The sequence below is a fragment of the Scyliorhinus torazame genome, chromosome 21 (genome assembly GCF_047496885.1).
Source record: "Scyliorhinus torazame isolate Kashiwa2021f chromosome 21, sScyTor2.1, whole genome shotgun sequence".
In the NCBI taxonomy this organism is placed as follows: Eukaryota; Metazoa; Chordata; class Chondrichthyes; order Carcharhiniformes; family Scyliorhinidae; genus Scyliorhinus; species Scyliorhinus torazame.
The window spans coordinates 62,976,070-62,992,805 of record NC_092727.1 but is presented as its reverse complement, the minus strand read 5'-3'; the positions used below and the strand labels follow the sequence as shown (position 1 = coordinate 62,992,805).

At 48.6% G+C, this 16,736-nt stretch overlaps 1 protein-coding gene across 1 annotated transcript in view; it reads right to left on the bottom strand.

The window, feature by feature from the left end:
* tespa1 (thymocyte expressed, positive selection associated 1) overlaps positions 1-16,736 on the bottom strand; it is a 298,936-nt gene that overhangs the window by 72,516 nt on the left and 209,684 nt on the right. Inside the window, exons 6-7 of the mRNA XM_072486878.1 lie at positions 13,128-13,167; positions 6,996-7,037 (exon numbers count right to left, since the gene is read on the bottom strand). Coding sequence (XP_072342979.1) covers positions 6,996-7,037; positions 13,128-13,167 — 82 coding nt within the window. The remainder of the gene's footprint in view (positions 1-6,995; positions 7,038-13,127; positions 13,168-16,736) is intronic.

The window sequence follows — 16,736 nt, the reverse complement described above, 5'->3', positions numbered from 1 at the left end:
TGTGTCGCTTCAAATACTCTATCATAACGTTTTGGACAGTTGAAGACATTATGGTATTGAGAGTCACATTGAAAACATCAATTTATCATGCCCCGTGCATTTCTGGGGTTCATCTTCCTATTGTAAGTTCTAACTGGGTTTCTGTCTTCATAATTTCCTTGTCTCGGTCTCCGTCTATAGTCTTGGACCCTGTTTGTAGCCGTACAATTTTGCCATCCTGTTACTAGTGTATCTTCCATATTCTGCTTTATTGCAGGCTGACCTATTTGAGTCATCGGAGCCATCGGAATTGAATGTTTCCACAGAAACTTCTTTATAGCTTTTGTCATCTGATCGAATAAGGTATCCTCATCCGTAAACTGAACTCCTGTCAAAACCAGGAGCCTATCCATGTTGCTCACTCTAGCACAGTCAAGTAGTTTAAAGTAATTTAATTTCCACAGACTGTGGAAATTCCAGGTTGTGTTTCTGCAGCCTTTTATATAGTCTGCCAAATTCCATTATGTAGTCTTCCATGGAGAATTCATCTATTTTCCGGAACTTATCAAAATCCAACCATGCTTCATAAGCACTTAATAAGTCATCTTTCTTGAAAATCTTATCCATATAATGTAATAAAGACTCCAGACCTTCTTCTGAGTCTAACTCTTCCAATTCCAGCTCAGAAAGCACTTTGTTTTGGATTTTACTGCCATATGGTAAAGAAAGAGCCAATGCCATACCTTGTTTTCTCTTTCCCAAGGCAGTTACCTTAGTCCACATAACTACTGCACTTCTCCATTGGTCGTACGATTCCCTTTCAGAAAATAAGGAAGGATAGTCATATCCAGCCATCTTCATCCTGGGTTCAGCCATATTTCCCTCTTTTTCTTTCTCACTCACTCCTTGGTTTGATCAGGAAAAGTTGTATCTTTCAACCCTTCACATTTACACAGCAACCATCCTCTGCTAACAATTGTTAGTCATATTAGATGCTGTGGTATGAAGAGTCAAAATTATGTTCCTTTTTCACCATCACACTTTTATTTCTTCCAACAGACTCTGCACAAATCTCTAATTACATATCACCAGCCACAAAGGCCACCTGAAGCCCCTTTACACATCAGTGTCAATCATTGGATACTTAACATAAATGAGACAACTAATTGCAATGTCTCTTAATGCATTACTTAACTCCAAACCCATTACTTAACAGTACAGCACTCCCATTGGATTATCCCATTTGCAGTACAGCATTCCCATTGGATGGTCCCACAGGCAGTACACCACCCCATTGGACGGTCCCACAGGCAGTACACCACCCCATTGGACGGTCCCACAGGCAGTACACCACCCCATTGGAAGGTCCCACAGGCAGTACAGCACTCCCACTTGACTGTCCCACAGGCAGTGCAGCACTCCCACTGGACTGTCTCACAGGCAGTGCAGCACTCCCATTGGATGATCCCATAGGACTGTCCCACAGAAAGTACAGCACGCCCATTGGATGGTCCCACAGACTGTGTAGCCCTCCCACTGGACTGTCCCACAGGCAGTATAGTACTCCCATTGGATGGTCCTACAGACAGTCCAGCACTCCCATTGGATGGTCCCACAGGCAGGACACTACCCCATTGGACGGTCCCACAGGCAGTACAGCACTCCCATTGGATGGTCCCACAGGCAGTACACCACCCCATTGGACCGTCCCACAGGCAGTACAGCACTCCCATTGGGTGGTCCCACAGGCATTACACTAGCCCATTGGATGGTTCCACAGGCAGTGCACCACACCATTGGATGGTCCCACAGATAGTGTAGCACTCCCACCTTACTGTCCCACAGGCAGTGCAGCACTCCCATTGGACGGTCCCATAGACAGTACAGCACTCTCACAGGACAGCCCCGTGGGCACTCCAGCACTCCCATTATCTTCCCCAATATTGACTGGGACTCAGTTCGTGCTAGGGGCTTGGACGAGGCAGAGTTTGTAAGGAGCATCCAGGAGGGCATCTTAAAACAATATGTAGATAGTCCAACGAGGGAAGGGGCTGTACAGGACCTAGTATTGGGTAATGAGCCTGGCCAGATGGTAGAAGTTTCAGTAGGGGAGCATTTCGGGAACAGTGACCACAATTCAGTAAGTTTTAAAGTGCTGGTGGACAAGGATAAGAGTGGTCCTAGGGTGAATGTGCTAAATTGGGGGAAGGCTAATTATAACAATATTAGGCGGGAACTGAAGAACATAGATTGGGGGCGGATGTTTGAGGGCAAATCAACATCTGACATGTGGGAGGCTTGCGAATGTCAGTTGAAAGGAATTCAGGACCGGCATGTTCCAGTGAGGAAGAAGGATAAATATGGCAAATATCGGGTACCTTGGAGAACGAGAGATATTGTAGGCCTCGTCAAAAAGAAAAAGGAGGCATTTGGCAGGGCTAGAAAGCTGGGAACATAGAAAGCTGGATAAGTCCCCAGGGCCTGATGGGATCTACCCCAGAATGCTGAAAGAGGCAAGAGAGGAAATTGATGAGGCCTTGACAGAAACCTTTGGATCCTCACTGTCTTCAGGTGATGTCCCGGAGGACTGGAGAATAGCCAATGTTGTTCCTTTGGTTAAGAAGGGTAGCAAGGATGATCCAGGGAACTACAGGCCGGTGAACCTTACGTCGGTGGTAGGGAAATTACAGGAGTGAATTCTTCGAGACAGGATCTATACTCACATTTGGAAGCAAGTGGACGTATTAGCAAGAGGCTAATATGGTTTTGTGAAGGGGAGGTCGTGTCTCACTAACTGGATAGAGTTTTTCGAGGAGGTCACAAAGATGATTGATGCAGGTGGATGTTGTCTGTATGGACTTCAGTAAGGCTTTGACAAGGTCCCTTATGGCAGACTGGTACAAAAGGTGAAGTCACATGGGATCAGAGGTGAGCGGGCAAGATGGATACAGAACTAGCTAGGTCATGGAAGGCAGAGAGTAGCAATGGAAGGATGCTTTTCTGATTGGAGGGCTGTGACTCGTGGTGTTCCGCAGGGTTCAGTCTGGGACCTTTGCTGTTCGTAGTATATATAAATGATTTGGAGGAAAATGTAACTGGTCTGATTAGCAAGTTTGCGGACAGCACAAAGTTTGGTGGAATTGCGGATAGCGATGAGGACTGTCAGAGGATACATCAAGATTTAGATTGTTTGGAGACTTGAGCGGGGAGATGGCAGATGGAGTTTAATCCGGACAAATGTGAGGTAATGCATTTTGGAAGGTCGACTACAGGTAGGGAATATACAGTGAATGGTAGAACCCTCAAGAGTATTGACAGTCAGAGAGATCTAGGTGTACAGGTGCACAGGTCACTGAAAGGGGCAACACAGGTGGAGAAGGTAGTCAAGAATGCATACGGCATGCTTGCCTTCATTGGCCGGGGCATTGAGTTTAAAAATTGGCAAGTCATGTTGCAGCTGTACAGAACCTTAGTTAGGCCCCACTTGGAGTATAGTGTTCAATTCTACCACACTACCAGAAGATGTGGAGGCTTTAGAGAGGGTGCAGAAGAGATTTACCAGAATGTTGCCAGGTATGGAGGGCATTAGCTATGAGGAGAAGTTGAATAAACTTGGTTTGTTCTCACTGAAACGAAGGAGGTTGAGGGGCGACCTGATAGAGGTCTACAAAACTATGAGGGGCAGAGACAGAGTGGATAGTCAGAGACTTTTTCCCAGGGTAGAGGGGTCAATTACTAGGAGACATAGGTTTAAGGTGCGAGGGGCAAGGTTTAGAGGAGATGTACGAGGCAAGTCTTTTTACACAGAGGGTAGTGGGTGCCTGGAACTCGCTGCCGGAGGAGGTGGTGGAAGCAGGGATGAAAGTGACGTTTGAGGGGCATCTTGACAAATATATGAATATGATGGGAATAGAGGGATACGGACCCCGGAGGTGTAGAAAATTTTAGTTTAGATGGGTTGCATGGTCAGCGCAAGCTTGGAGGGCCGAAGGTCCTGTTCCTGTGCTGTACTTTTCTTTGTTCTCATTGTTGGACTGTCCCACAGACAGCGTAGCAGTCCCATAGGGCAGTCGCACAGACAGCACAGCCCTTCTACAGGACAGTCCCAGAGACAATGCAGCACTCCCACAGGACGGTCCCACAGACAGTACTGCACTCCCACAGGACGGTCCCACAGACGATACAGCACTCCCATAGGACGGTCCCATAGACAGTACAGCACTCCGATAGAACGGTCCCACAGACAGTGCAGCACTCCCAAAGAATGGCCGCCCAGTACAGCATTCCCAAAAACAGCCCCTCAGTGCGGCACTCGAACAGGACGGTCCCACAGAGAATGCGACACTCCAACAGAACTACACTGACATGCCTCAAGCCCGACAGTGAGTTTTAAATCTGTAATCTTATGTCGCAGAGGTGAGAGCAGGTAAGTATTCGTGTACAGGTCGGGTCAGTGTACATAAGACCACAAAACATTGTTATGGGCCAGGATTTGAGGGCAGCACGGTAGCATTGTGGATAGCCCAATTTCTTCACAGCTCCAGGTTCCCAGGTTCGATTCCCGGCTTGGGGTCACTGTCTGTGCGGAGTCTGCACATTCGCCCGTGTGTGAGTGGGTTTCCTCCGGGTGCTCCGGTTTCCTCCCACAGTCCAAAGATGTGCAGGTTAGTTGGATTGGCCATGCTAAATTGCCCTTAGTGTTGGGTGGGGTTACTGGGTTATAGGGATAGGGTGGAGGTGTGGACCTTGGGTAGGGTGCTCTTTCCAGGAGCCGGTGCAGACTCAAAGAACAAGGAACAAAGAAAATTACAGCACAGGAACAGGCCCTTCGGCCCTTCCAGCCTGCGCCGACCCAGATCCTTTATCTAAACCTGTCTTCTATTTTCCAAGGATCTACTTCCCTCTGTTCCCTGCCCGTTCATATATCTGTTTAGATGCATCTTAAAAGATGCTATCGTGCCCGCCTCTACCAACTTCTCCCCATAGCTAATGCCCTCCATACCAGGGAGTGGTGTCCCGCAGGGTTCAGTGTTGGGGCCACAGCTGTTCTCTTTATATATTAACGATCTCGATGACGGGACTGGGGGCATTCTGGCTAAGTTTGCCGATGATACAAAGATAGGTGGAGGGGCAGGTAGTATGGAGGAGGTGGGGAGGCTGCAGAAAGATTTAGACAGTTTAGGAGAGTGGTCCAAGATATGGCTGATGAAATTCAACGTGGGCAAGTGCGAGGTCTTGCACTTTGGAAAAAAGAATAGAGGCATGGACTATTTTCTAAACGGTGACAAAATTCATAATGCTGAAGTGCAAAGGGACTTGGGAGTCCTAGTCCAGGATTCTCTAAAGGTAAACTTGCAGGTTGAGTCCGTAATTAAGAAAGCAAATGCAATGTTGTCATTTATCTCAAGAGGCTTGGAATATAAAAGCAGGGATGTACTTCTGAAGCTTTATAAAGTATTAGTTAGGCCCCATTTAGAATACTGTCAGCAATTCTGGGCCCCATACCTCAGGAAGGACATACTGACACTGGAGCGGGTCCAGCGGAGATTCACACGGATGATCCCAGGAATTGTAGGCCTAACATACGATGAACGTCTGAGGATCCTAGGATTATATTCATTGGAGTTTAGGAGGTTGAGGGGAGATCTAATAGAAACTTACAAGATAATGAATGGCTTAGATAGGGTGGACGTAGGGAAGTTGTTTCCATTAGCAGGGGAGACTAGGACCCGGGGGCACAGCCTTAGAATAAAAGGGAGTCACTTTAGAACAGAGATGAGGAGAAATTTCTTCAGCCAGAGAATGGTGGGTCTGTGGAATTCATTGCCACAGAGGGCGGTGGAGGCCAGGACGTTGAGTGACTTTAAGACAGAAGTTGATAAAATTCTTGATTTCTCGAGGAATTAAGGGCTATGGAGAAAGGGCGGGTAAATGGAATTGAAATCAGCCATGATTGAATGGTGGAGTGGACTCGATGGGCCGAATGGCCTTACTTCCACTCCTATGTCTTATGGTCTTATGATCTCCGCTGGCAAAGCGTTCCAGGCATCCACCACCCTCTGCGTAAAAAACTTTCCACGCACATCTCCCTCTCACCTTGAAATCGTGACCCCTTGTAATTGACACCCCCATTCTTGGAAAAAGCTTGTTGCTACCCACCCTGTCCATACCTCTCATACTTTTGTAGACCTCAATCAGGTCCCAATCGGGACTCGATGGGCTGAATGGCTTCCTTCTGCACTGTAAAATAATTCTATGATTTATAAAACTCCAAAGTATATCATGGAGTTTATCTGACCAACAACTGTTTATTAATTTTGGTTGTGAGGAACACAAGGGCCTACTTTTCAGGTGTTATTTTAACAGAACCCTGAAGCACTTTTAAACAAAACAAAGTTTATTCTACAAACTCAGTTAACATTTTATAGACACACACAGTAAATATTTTATCAACTACAACATAAATACCCCACACAGCGATAGTACTCTATGTTTAACCCTTAATAACTTTACTGTTTCACTCAAGTAACAACATCCATAAACCAGACCACCCTTTTACCTCAAAACAGTAGGTTTGAATTCTTTCCAGAAACAGTTATCACTTTGAAGTTATCAAGTGATCTGGAGACACCTTTTAACAAGCAGATAGAGAGAGACCAGAGAAGCCTTCTTTTGTCTGAATCCAGCTTCCAACTGTGTGAACCGAAGTAAAACTCAGAGCCACAAAACAGCTCCCAGCTCAAAAACGAAACTAAAATCCCAGTGCCACAGCCCAGCTCCACCCACACAATGACATCACTGAAGCCATGTGATAACAGAACACATTTCTTAAAGGGACACTCACATGACAACATCGGAGCAGAATTAGGCCACACGACCCATCGAGCCAGCTCCACCATTCAATCATGGCTGATATTTTTCTCATCCCCATTCTCCTGCCTTCTCCCCATAATCCCTTATCCCCTAAGTGTTAATGTGTGAATCATGATATAGGAAATTCTCCTGAACCTACTTACCTGGTGTGTGAGTTTCTTAAAGACTTTGTACTTTCTTCATCCCTATTAACAAAGGGAGAAAAGGTGGTAAAACTCAATGGGCCAGTGCTACCTCAGTGCTGTAATTCTAGCTGTGCAGTGCTCCCATGCTGCTGTCCCTCTTGCTGTGCAGTGCTACCTCAGTGCTTTAACTCTAGCCATGCAGTGCTCCCTGAGTGCTGACCCTCCGACCGTGCAGCGCCCCCTGAGTGCTGACCCTCCAGCTGTGCAGTGCTCCCATGCTACTGTCCCTCTTGCTGTGCAGTGCTCCCTCAGTGCTGACCCGCCCGCCGACCGTGCAGCGCCCCCTGAGTGCTGATCCTCCGGCCGTGCAGCGCCCCTTGAGCGCTGACCCTCCGACCGTGCAGTGTTCCTCAGTGCTGACACTCCTACCGTGCAGCGCCCCCTCAGTGCTAACCTCCAATCCGTGAAGTGCTCCCTTGGTGCGGACACTCCGACGGTGCAGTGCTCCCTCAGTGCTGACCTCCCATCTGTGAAGCGCTCCCTTGGTGCTGACACTTCAACTCTGCAGTGCTACTTCGGTGCTGTCCCTCTTGCTGTGCAGTATTCTCTCGGTGCTGACCACCCGGCTGTAAGTGCTCCCTCAGTGCTGACCCCCTTACTGTGCAGCGCTCCCTCGGTACTGCCCCACTTCCTGTGCTGTGCTCCCTCAGTGCTGACCCCCTTGCTGTGCAGTGCTCCCTTGGTACTGTCCCACTTCCTGTGCTGTGCTCCCTCAGTGCTGACCCCCTTGCTGTGCAGCGCTCCCTCGCTACTGTCCCACTTCCTGTGCTGCGCTCCCTCGGTGCTGACCCTCTGGCTGTGCAGTGCTCACTTGTAGCCAACCATTCAACCGTGCAGTGCTCCCTAGCTGCTGAACCTCTGACTCTGCCGTGTTCTGCAGTGCAGTGCATTGGTCCTTCAGAGGATGAGGAGGGAGATTTAATAATGGGAGATGAGGAAATGGCTGAGGAACTGAACAGGTTTTTTGGGTCGGTCTTCACGGTGGAAGACACAAATAACATGCCAGTGACTGATAGAAATCAGGCTATGACAGGTGAGGACCCTGAGATGATTATTATCACGAAGGAGGTAGTGATGGGCAAGCTAATGGGGCTAAAGGTAGACAAGTCTCCAGGCCCTGATGGAATGCATCCCAGACTGCTAAAAGAGATGACTAGGGAAATTGCAAATGCACTAGTGATAATTTACCAAAATTCACTAGACTCTGGGGTGGTCCCAGCGGATTGGAAATTAGCAAAAGTGACACCACTGTTTAAAAAGAAGGTAAGCAGAAAGCGGGTAATTATAGGCCAGTGAGCTTAACTTCGGTAGTAGGGACGATGCTGGAATCTATCATCAAGAAAGAAATAGCGAGGCATCTGGATGGAAATTGTCCCATTGGGCAGACGCAGCATGGGTTCACAAAGGGCAGGTCTTGCCTAACTAATTTAGTGGAATTTTTTAACGACATTAATTGATGGTCAATGGATGTGGTATATCTGGATTTCCAGAAAGCCTTTGACAAGGTGGCACACAAAAGGTTGCTGCATACGATAAAGATGCATTGCATTAAGGGGAAAGTAGTAGCATGGATAAAGGATTGGTTAATTAATAGAAAGCAAAGAGTGGGGATTAATGGGTGTTTCTCTGGTTGGCAATCAGTAGCTAGTGATGTCCCTCAGGGATCAGTATTGGGCCCACAATTGTTTACAATTTACAAAGATGATTTGGAGTTGGGGACTAAGGGCTATGTGTCCAAGTTTGCAGACGACAGTAAGATGAGTGGTAAAGCAAAAAGTGCAGAGGATACTGGAAGTTTGCAGAGGGATTTGGATAGTTTAAGTGAATGGGCTAGGGTCTGGCAGATGGAATACAATGTTGACAAATGTGAGGTTATCCATTTTGTTAGGAATAACAGCAAAAGGGATTATTATTTAAATTATAAAATATTAAAACATGTTGCTGTGCAGAGAAACCTGGGTGTGCTAGTGCATGAGTCGCAAAATGTTGGTCTACAGGTGTAACAGGTGATTAAGAAGGGAAATGGAATTTTGTCCTTTATTGCTAGAGGGATGGAATTTAAGACTAGGGAGGTTATGCTGCAATTGTATAAGGTGTTAGTGAGGTGTTAGTGAGGCCACACCTGGAGTATTGTGTTCAGTTTTGGTCTCCTTACTTGAGAAAGGACGTACTGGCGCTGGAGGGTGTGCAGAGGAGATTCACTAGGTTAATCACAGAGCTGAAGGGGTTGGATTATGAGGAGAGGTTAAGTAGACTGGGACTGTACTCGTTGGAATTTAGAAGGATGAGGGGGGATCTTATAGAAACACATAAAATTATGAAGGGGATAAATAGATACCTCGGTGCTGTCCCTCTTGCTGTGCAGTGCTCCCTCAGTGCTGACACTCCAACCGTACAGTGCTCACTGTGGTGATATGCATCACTGTATCTACACAAGGGGTTACACTACAACTAAGTAACCACTAAAGGGAGCACCGGAGATGTCATGACATGCAGACATACAGCCAATGGGTCATTACAACAGGACACAACCAATGGGTAATCAGGAAACCCAGAGGTGGCATTACCACAAGGGGGCACTCCCTTGCTGCTATCCCTCTTGCTGTGTAGTGCTCTCTCGCTGCTGTCCCTCGTTCTGTGCAGTGCTCCATTGGTGCTGACCCTCCGGCTAATTGAGGGGCTGAGTTTAGCTCAGTGGGCTAGATAGCTGGTTTGTGATGCAGAACAAGGCCAGCAGCACGGGTTCAATTCACATACCAGCCTCCCCGAACAGGCGCCGGAATGTGGCGACTAGGGGATTTTCACAGTAACTTCAAACTTGTGACAATAAAAGGTTATTATTATTATTATTGCCTTCACCAATCTTTATCCCTTCACATACTCACAGAAGCTTTTACAGTCAGTTTGTATGTTCCTTCTCAAGCTTACTCTTGGAGTCTATTTTCTCCTTCTTCATCAATCCCTTTGTCCTCTGCTGATTTTTACACTTCGCCCTATCCTCAGGACTACTTTCTGGCCAATGCCTCTTCCTTGAATTTAATACTATCCCAAATCTCCCTTGTAAGCCATGGTTTGGCCACCTTTTCTGTTTTATTTTTGAGCCAGACAGGAATGAATCATTGTTACAGTTCCCCCATGCATTCCTTAAATGTTTGCCATTACCTATCCATTGTCATCTGTTTAAATAACGAGGAGGTAACAAGCAAGTTAGACAAAGGAGAAACAGTGGACGTGATTTATTTAGATTTCCAGATGGCCTTTGACAAGGTGCCGCATCGGAGACTGTTAAATAAGTTAAGAGCTCATGGTGTTCAGGGTAAGATAGAGGGTTGGCTGACTGGCAGAAGGCAGACAGTGGGGATAAAGGGGCCTTTTTCAGGATGGCAGCCGGTGACTAGTGGTGGTGCCTCAGGGATCTGTGCTGGGACCACAACTTTTTACAATACACATTAATGATCTGGAAGAAGGTACTGAAGGCACTGTTGCTAAGTTTGCAGATGATACAAAGATCTGTAGAGGAGCAGGTAGAATTGAGGAAGCAAGTGGGCTGCAGAAGGATTTGGACAAGCTAGGAGAGTGGGCAATGAAGTGGCAAATGAAATACAATGTGGAAAAGTGTGAGGTTATGCACTTTGGAAGGAGGAATCTAGGCATAGACTATTTTCTAAATGGGGAAATGCTTCGGAAAGCAGAAGCACAAAGGGACTTGCGAGTCCGGGGGCGAAATTCTCCCCCAACGGCGGGATGTCCGCCGACTGGCGGCAAAGACGGCGCCAATCAGACAGGCATCGCGCCGGCCCAAAGGTGCGGAATGCTCCGCATCTTTGGCGGCCTAGCCCCAACATTGAGGGGCTAGGCCGACGCCGGAGGGATTTCCGCCCCGCCAGCTGGCGGAAATGGTGTTTGTTGCCCCGCCAGCTGGCGCGGAAATGCGGCGCATGCGCGGGAGCGTCAGCGGCCGCTGTCAGTTTCCCGGTGCATGCGCGGGAGCGTCAGCGGCCGCTGTCAGTTTCCCGCGCATGCGCAGTGGGGAGAGTCTCTTCCGCCTCCGCCATGGTGGAGGCCGTAGCGGAGGCGGAAGGGAAAGAGTGCCCCCACGGCACAGGCCCGCCCGCGGATTGGTGGGCCCCGATCGCGGGCCAGGCCACCGTGGGGGCACCCCCCAGGGTCAGATTGCCCCGTGCACCCCCCCAGGTCCCCGGAGCCTGCCCACGCCGCCTGGTCCTGCCGGTAAATACCAGGTTTGATTTACGTCGGCGGGACAGGCAATTCCTGGGCGGGACTTCGGCCCATCCCGGCCGGAGAATCCAGCGGGGGGTCCCGCCAACCGGCGCGGCCCGATTCCCGCCCCCGCCCAATCTCCGGTACCGGAGACTTCGGCGGGGGCGGGGGCGGGATTCACGGCGGCCTACGGCCATTCTCCGACCCGGTGGGGGGTCGGAGAATGACGCCCCTTGTTCATGATTCTCTTAAGGTTAACATGCAGGTTCAGTCGGCAGTTAAGAAGGCAAATGCAATGTTAGCATTCATGTCAAGAGGGCTAGAATACAAGACCAGGGATGTACTTCTGAGGCTGTATAAGGCTCTGTTCAGACTCCATTCGGAGTATTGTGAGCAGTTTTGGGCCCCATATCTAAGGAAGGATGTGCTGGCCTTGGAAAGGGTCCAGAGGAGGTTCACAAGAATGATCCCTGGAATGAAGAACTTGTCGTATGAGGAACGTTTGAGGACTCTGGGTCTGTACTCGTTGGAGTTTAGAAGGATGAGAGGGGATTTTATTGAAATGTACAAGATACTGCAAGGACTGGATAGAGTGGATGTGGAGAGGATGTTTCCACTTGTAGGAAAAACTAGAACCAGAGGACACCATCTCAGATTAAAGGGACGATCCTTTAAAACAGAGATGAGGAGGAATTTCAGCCAGAGGGTGGTGAATCTGTGGAACTCTTTGCCTCACAAGGTTGTGGAGGCCAATTCACTGAGTGTCTTTAAGACAGAGATAGATAGGTCCTTGATTAATAAGGGGTCAGGGGTTATGGGGAGAAGGCAGGAGAATGGGGATGAGAAAATATCAGCCATGATTGAATGGCAGAGCAGACTCGATGGGCCGAGTGGCCGAATTCTGCTCCTATATCTTATGGTCTTATGGTCCCCAATCCATCTTAGCAAACTCATGTCTCCTACCATCGTTGTGTCCTTTATTTAGATTCAGGACCAGAGACTCATAATCAACTAAGTCACTCCATCTTGATGAAGAATTCTGTCATATTAAGAATTCTCTTAACACAGTACCTAATCTAGGATGGCCTATTCTCTCGATGGTTTCTCAACATATTGGTCCAGAAAATCATCCTGTTTTCACTCGGAGTTCCTCATTTAAAGTATTGTTACCAATTTGATTTGCCCCATCTATATGCAGATTCAACATAATTACAGATGATCCTTTATCGCATGCCTCTGCAATTTTCTGTTTCGTGCCATTCCCAACAACATGACCACAGTTTGGGGGTCTATAAAGTAGTAAATTCGCCATTGTCCACAATGATCCCAGGTTGCTTTTCCCCGTTATCAGGGAGAGCTGACTAGTGACGATTTAACCTGAGCATCACCAACCTCAGGAGAGGGACAAGATTGAGACGGGAGACCTTCATGTGTAACCTCAGCCGGAACGGGAATTGAACCTGTGCAGTTGACCTTGTTATGCATCTGTCTGTACACTATTTAACGTACTTTGTCCCTTGGTGCTTCCCAGTTCTACCTTTACAGATTCCACATCATCAGAGCTAATATCCATCCTCACTGTTGCATTAATTTCTGCAGCCCCTCCCTCAGCGCAGCCTTCACACATTCAGTTCATATTTTGTACTTGGAGTGAAGCTCACAGCCTTTTGATTCAGATTTGATCAGTGGCTACTAAGCCATGGCTGACACCTAATTTGTTTCCTTAATGACCCTTCATGACCCAGACCCAGACTCAGTCACGCCCTTAGTGATACACCTAATATAACACCCAGCTCCAGTGAGTTTCCCAAATCACTTTCCAGATCTGTAAAATGTGTAGTGAGGGAGCAAAGACTGGCTTGTACTTACAGTGAGGAGGTCGGTTGGGTTGGACTGTCTAACAGGATAGCTAGGGATGAGAAAGTACAAAGTTATTCAGTATTGTTAGAGATAAACTTCCTGATGAAAGATCGTAGACATGAAATATTGACCGGAATTCTCTGGTCATTGCGATTCAATTTCCCCATGGGTGGTTCCAATGGGAAGTCCCATTGACAATCGGTGGTCAGCGAACAGTGTGCGACTGAGAAACATCCGGCTGGCGGCCCGGAGAATCTGCCCATTCTCTTTGTTTTTCTATTCATAGAGCTACCTGACCAGCTGAGGATCCCAGAAGTTTCTGTTTTTAGTTCAAGCTTCCAATGCACTTTGTTTCTTTAAAAAAACATGTTTATCTGCTTGATTTGGAAATTCCTGATTTCCCAGTTTGGGGGAATCCTCGAAATTAGGCAATCCTCTGCATTGGGGACAGGAGGTCAATTTGATGAATGTCTTCACCCCACTTGCTTTGCTTAGATTGACTCATTCAATTGAAACGTTCTTGGCATAAGTTATATTCAGGGGAATAATATCAGTGATCAACCTCTCATTTAACTCAGTTCTAAATTTTGATTACAGGATACAGATTAGAATGAAATTGCTCAAGACTTCAGAGATTGGCAACAGTCACTATCATGTTATCGGGGAATCAGGTGTAAGAAATGAAATGAAAATCGCTTATTGTCACAAGTAGGCTTCAAATGAAGTTCCTGTGAAAAGCCCCTAGTCGCCACATTCTGGCGTCTTGTTCGGGGAAGCTGGTACGGGAATTAAACTGTGCTGCTGGCCTGGTTTGGTCACGTTTAAAAGCCAGCGATTTAGCCCAGTGTGCTAAACCAGCCCGTAGAGATAAATCAAAGAGTCAGCAGATTTAATAAAGACAAATATTTTGATGTCATTCAGATCTTTGAAGACGTAAGAGGATCTTTGACAGCAGTGTGGTAGGTGTTTTGGATATGGGTTTTCAAAAGGCTTTTGATAAAGTACCACAGAATAAAATTGCCGAAAAATGAAAACAAAAGGGAATGTGACAATGTGGAAACAAAATTGGATAAGAAACTGAAAGCAAAGAGTAATGGGGGGAGGGGTTATAATCAGGTTAGTATCCACATCAACGTTTTCTGAGATGAATATAAATGACCTGGACTCGTGTATATAGGGCACAATTTGAAAGTTTGCAGATAGTGTGAACTTTGGGAATGTGTGAAGAAAATGTTATGATTTTAATATTTTTGAGGGCATTGAGTTTGTGTGTGCAATTTTTGTGAGAGTGTGAGAGGGTGGGCAAGTGAATTTTATCAACCGTTGCTCTCAATTCCACAAACTAAGTGTAAAGGCAGACACTTCAAATGGTTATGGCCAAGTTGTATGTTCTACAGGCAAATGCAACATGGGTTGAAATCTGCACAGGTGATAGGTAAAGGTTTATATTTCAGTTCTGCCCTTTAAAAGGGAGCTAAAACATCAGAAGTAAACTTGAAAAAGGTTATTAAGTTTTCATAGGAATTACAGTGCTGAAGGAGGCCATACGGCCCATCAAGTCTGCACCGGCCCTTGGGAAGAGCACCCTACCCAAGCCCACATCTCCACCCTGTTCCCTGGGTGGGAAAGAGGTTGCTACCAGCCACGTACACTGAACCTGGGAGCAGGTGGCAGCACCAACCCCATCCCACACACCCATAACCCTCCCACTCTAACCCCACCCGGAGGGTGGCCGAACCCCACCCGCCGGCAGTGTCCGCGCAGCCCACCCAACACTACGTCAGCACCCATCCACCCGCCGTGGCCGGGTGCCCTGGCCACAAAAAACATCAGCTGCCCACCCCCTGTGATGCTTCCGACTGCCTAACACTGCGCTTTCTGTGCTCCAAGGCTGCGAGTATGGAGACCCTGGTGGGGACGAGAGGAAACCTCCGGGACTAGCAGTAGGAGGTGGTGGGGGGAGTCCCAGGAGTTTCCTCTGGTCGCACCCCCATCCCGAGAAGTATCCCTGGGGCTATCGGGCACCCTGAGGGAGGAGGAGGTGATGGGACTCGTGCCGGTGACTCCTGCAGGGGAGGTGTTAGAACACCACAGTGTCTCAGATGCCCCCCTTCCCTGTTGTCAGTGCCGTCGGCCAGGCCACCTATTTGGTGAACCTGGAGGCGATTTGAGCATCAGCCCTGCTGAGGCCTCCTGTGCCTGCCTGGGCCCCACATCCTGTCCATGCTGGCCATCCTCCGCTTCCTCCTCATCGCACAAGGCCTGGCATTCATCCTCTTCCTCCAGCATTGGGCCCGATATTGTGGAGGACGCAGCAGGCTAGACCGATGTGGGAGACCCGACTGGCGCTACACTGGAGAGTCCCTCCAGAGCGGTCAAGGCACTTGAACATCATCTTTAGGATGCCGATGCACCACTCAATCATGCCCCTGGTCACGGTATGGGCATTATTCTGGCAGGAATGCGCGTCATTCTGTGGTCTCAGGATTGACATCATCAGCCACGACCGTAATGGATGACCCCTGTCGCCCAGGAGCCTGGAGGTGCATCACGAGTGTGCCAGGATGGAGACGCTGTACACACTGCCCAGGCATCGAGTACAGATGTGCATGATGCTCATGGTCGCACACCAGCTGTATGTTCATTGAGTGGAATCCCTTTCGGTTTGTGAAGACTGGTCCATCATGTGCCGGAGCTCGTAGGGGGACATATATCCCACAATCGCCTCCTAGACCTGGGACATCCCAGCGATGATGGCGAATCTCACTGCCCTGGCATCCTGGTGGGCTCACTTCACATTGAATATGATATATTGTGCCGACCAGGCATGCAGGGCCTCTGTGATGGCATGGATGCACCTCTGCACTGAGGTCTGCAAGGTCCCAAACAGGCCTCCACTTGGAGCCTGCAAGGACCCCGTGGCGAAAACGATCATGGCGACCATTACGTTTACACCCAACGGGAGCGGGATGTCTTTCCCCATACTCCCGCGGTTCCAGGTGCGTCATGATCCGGCAGATACACACACTGTCCCCCTGTAGTGGGTGAGGTGTTCTGTATGGCCGGTGTTACTTTATGCAACCATAGATTCATAGAATTTAGAATTTACAGTGCAAAAGGAGGCCATTCGGCCCATCGAGTCTGCACCGGCTCTTGGAAAGAGCACCCTTCCCAACCGCACACCTCCACCCTATCCCCATAACCCAGTAACCCCACCCCTAAGGGCAATTTTGGACACTAAGGGCAATTTAGCATGGCCAATCCACCTAACCTGCACATCTTTGGACTGTGGGAGGAAACTGCAACACTCGGAGGAAACCCACGCACACACAAGGAGAATGTGCAGACTCCGCACAGCCAGTGACCCAAGCCGGGAATCAAACCTGGGGCCCTGGAGCTGTGAAGCAATTGTGCTAACCACTATGCTACCGTGCTGCCCATGGGCTACAGTGAGTGGTCAGTCACGTGCGCAGCGAGATGGTTCCCTTAAAGGCCGTGGCTATGGCGGTTCGTGCCTGGACACCTAGGTCCTTGGCCCTGGCAGCCCCCCCCCCCCCCCCCCCCCGCCCCCCCACAGCCAGCCCTGCCGGCAGCCCACAGTCATGCCTGTGGGAACAT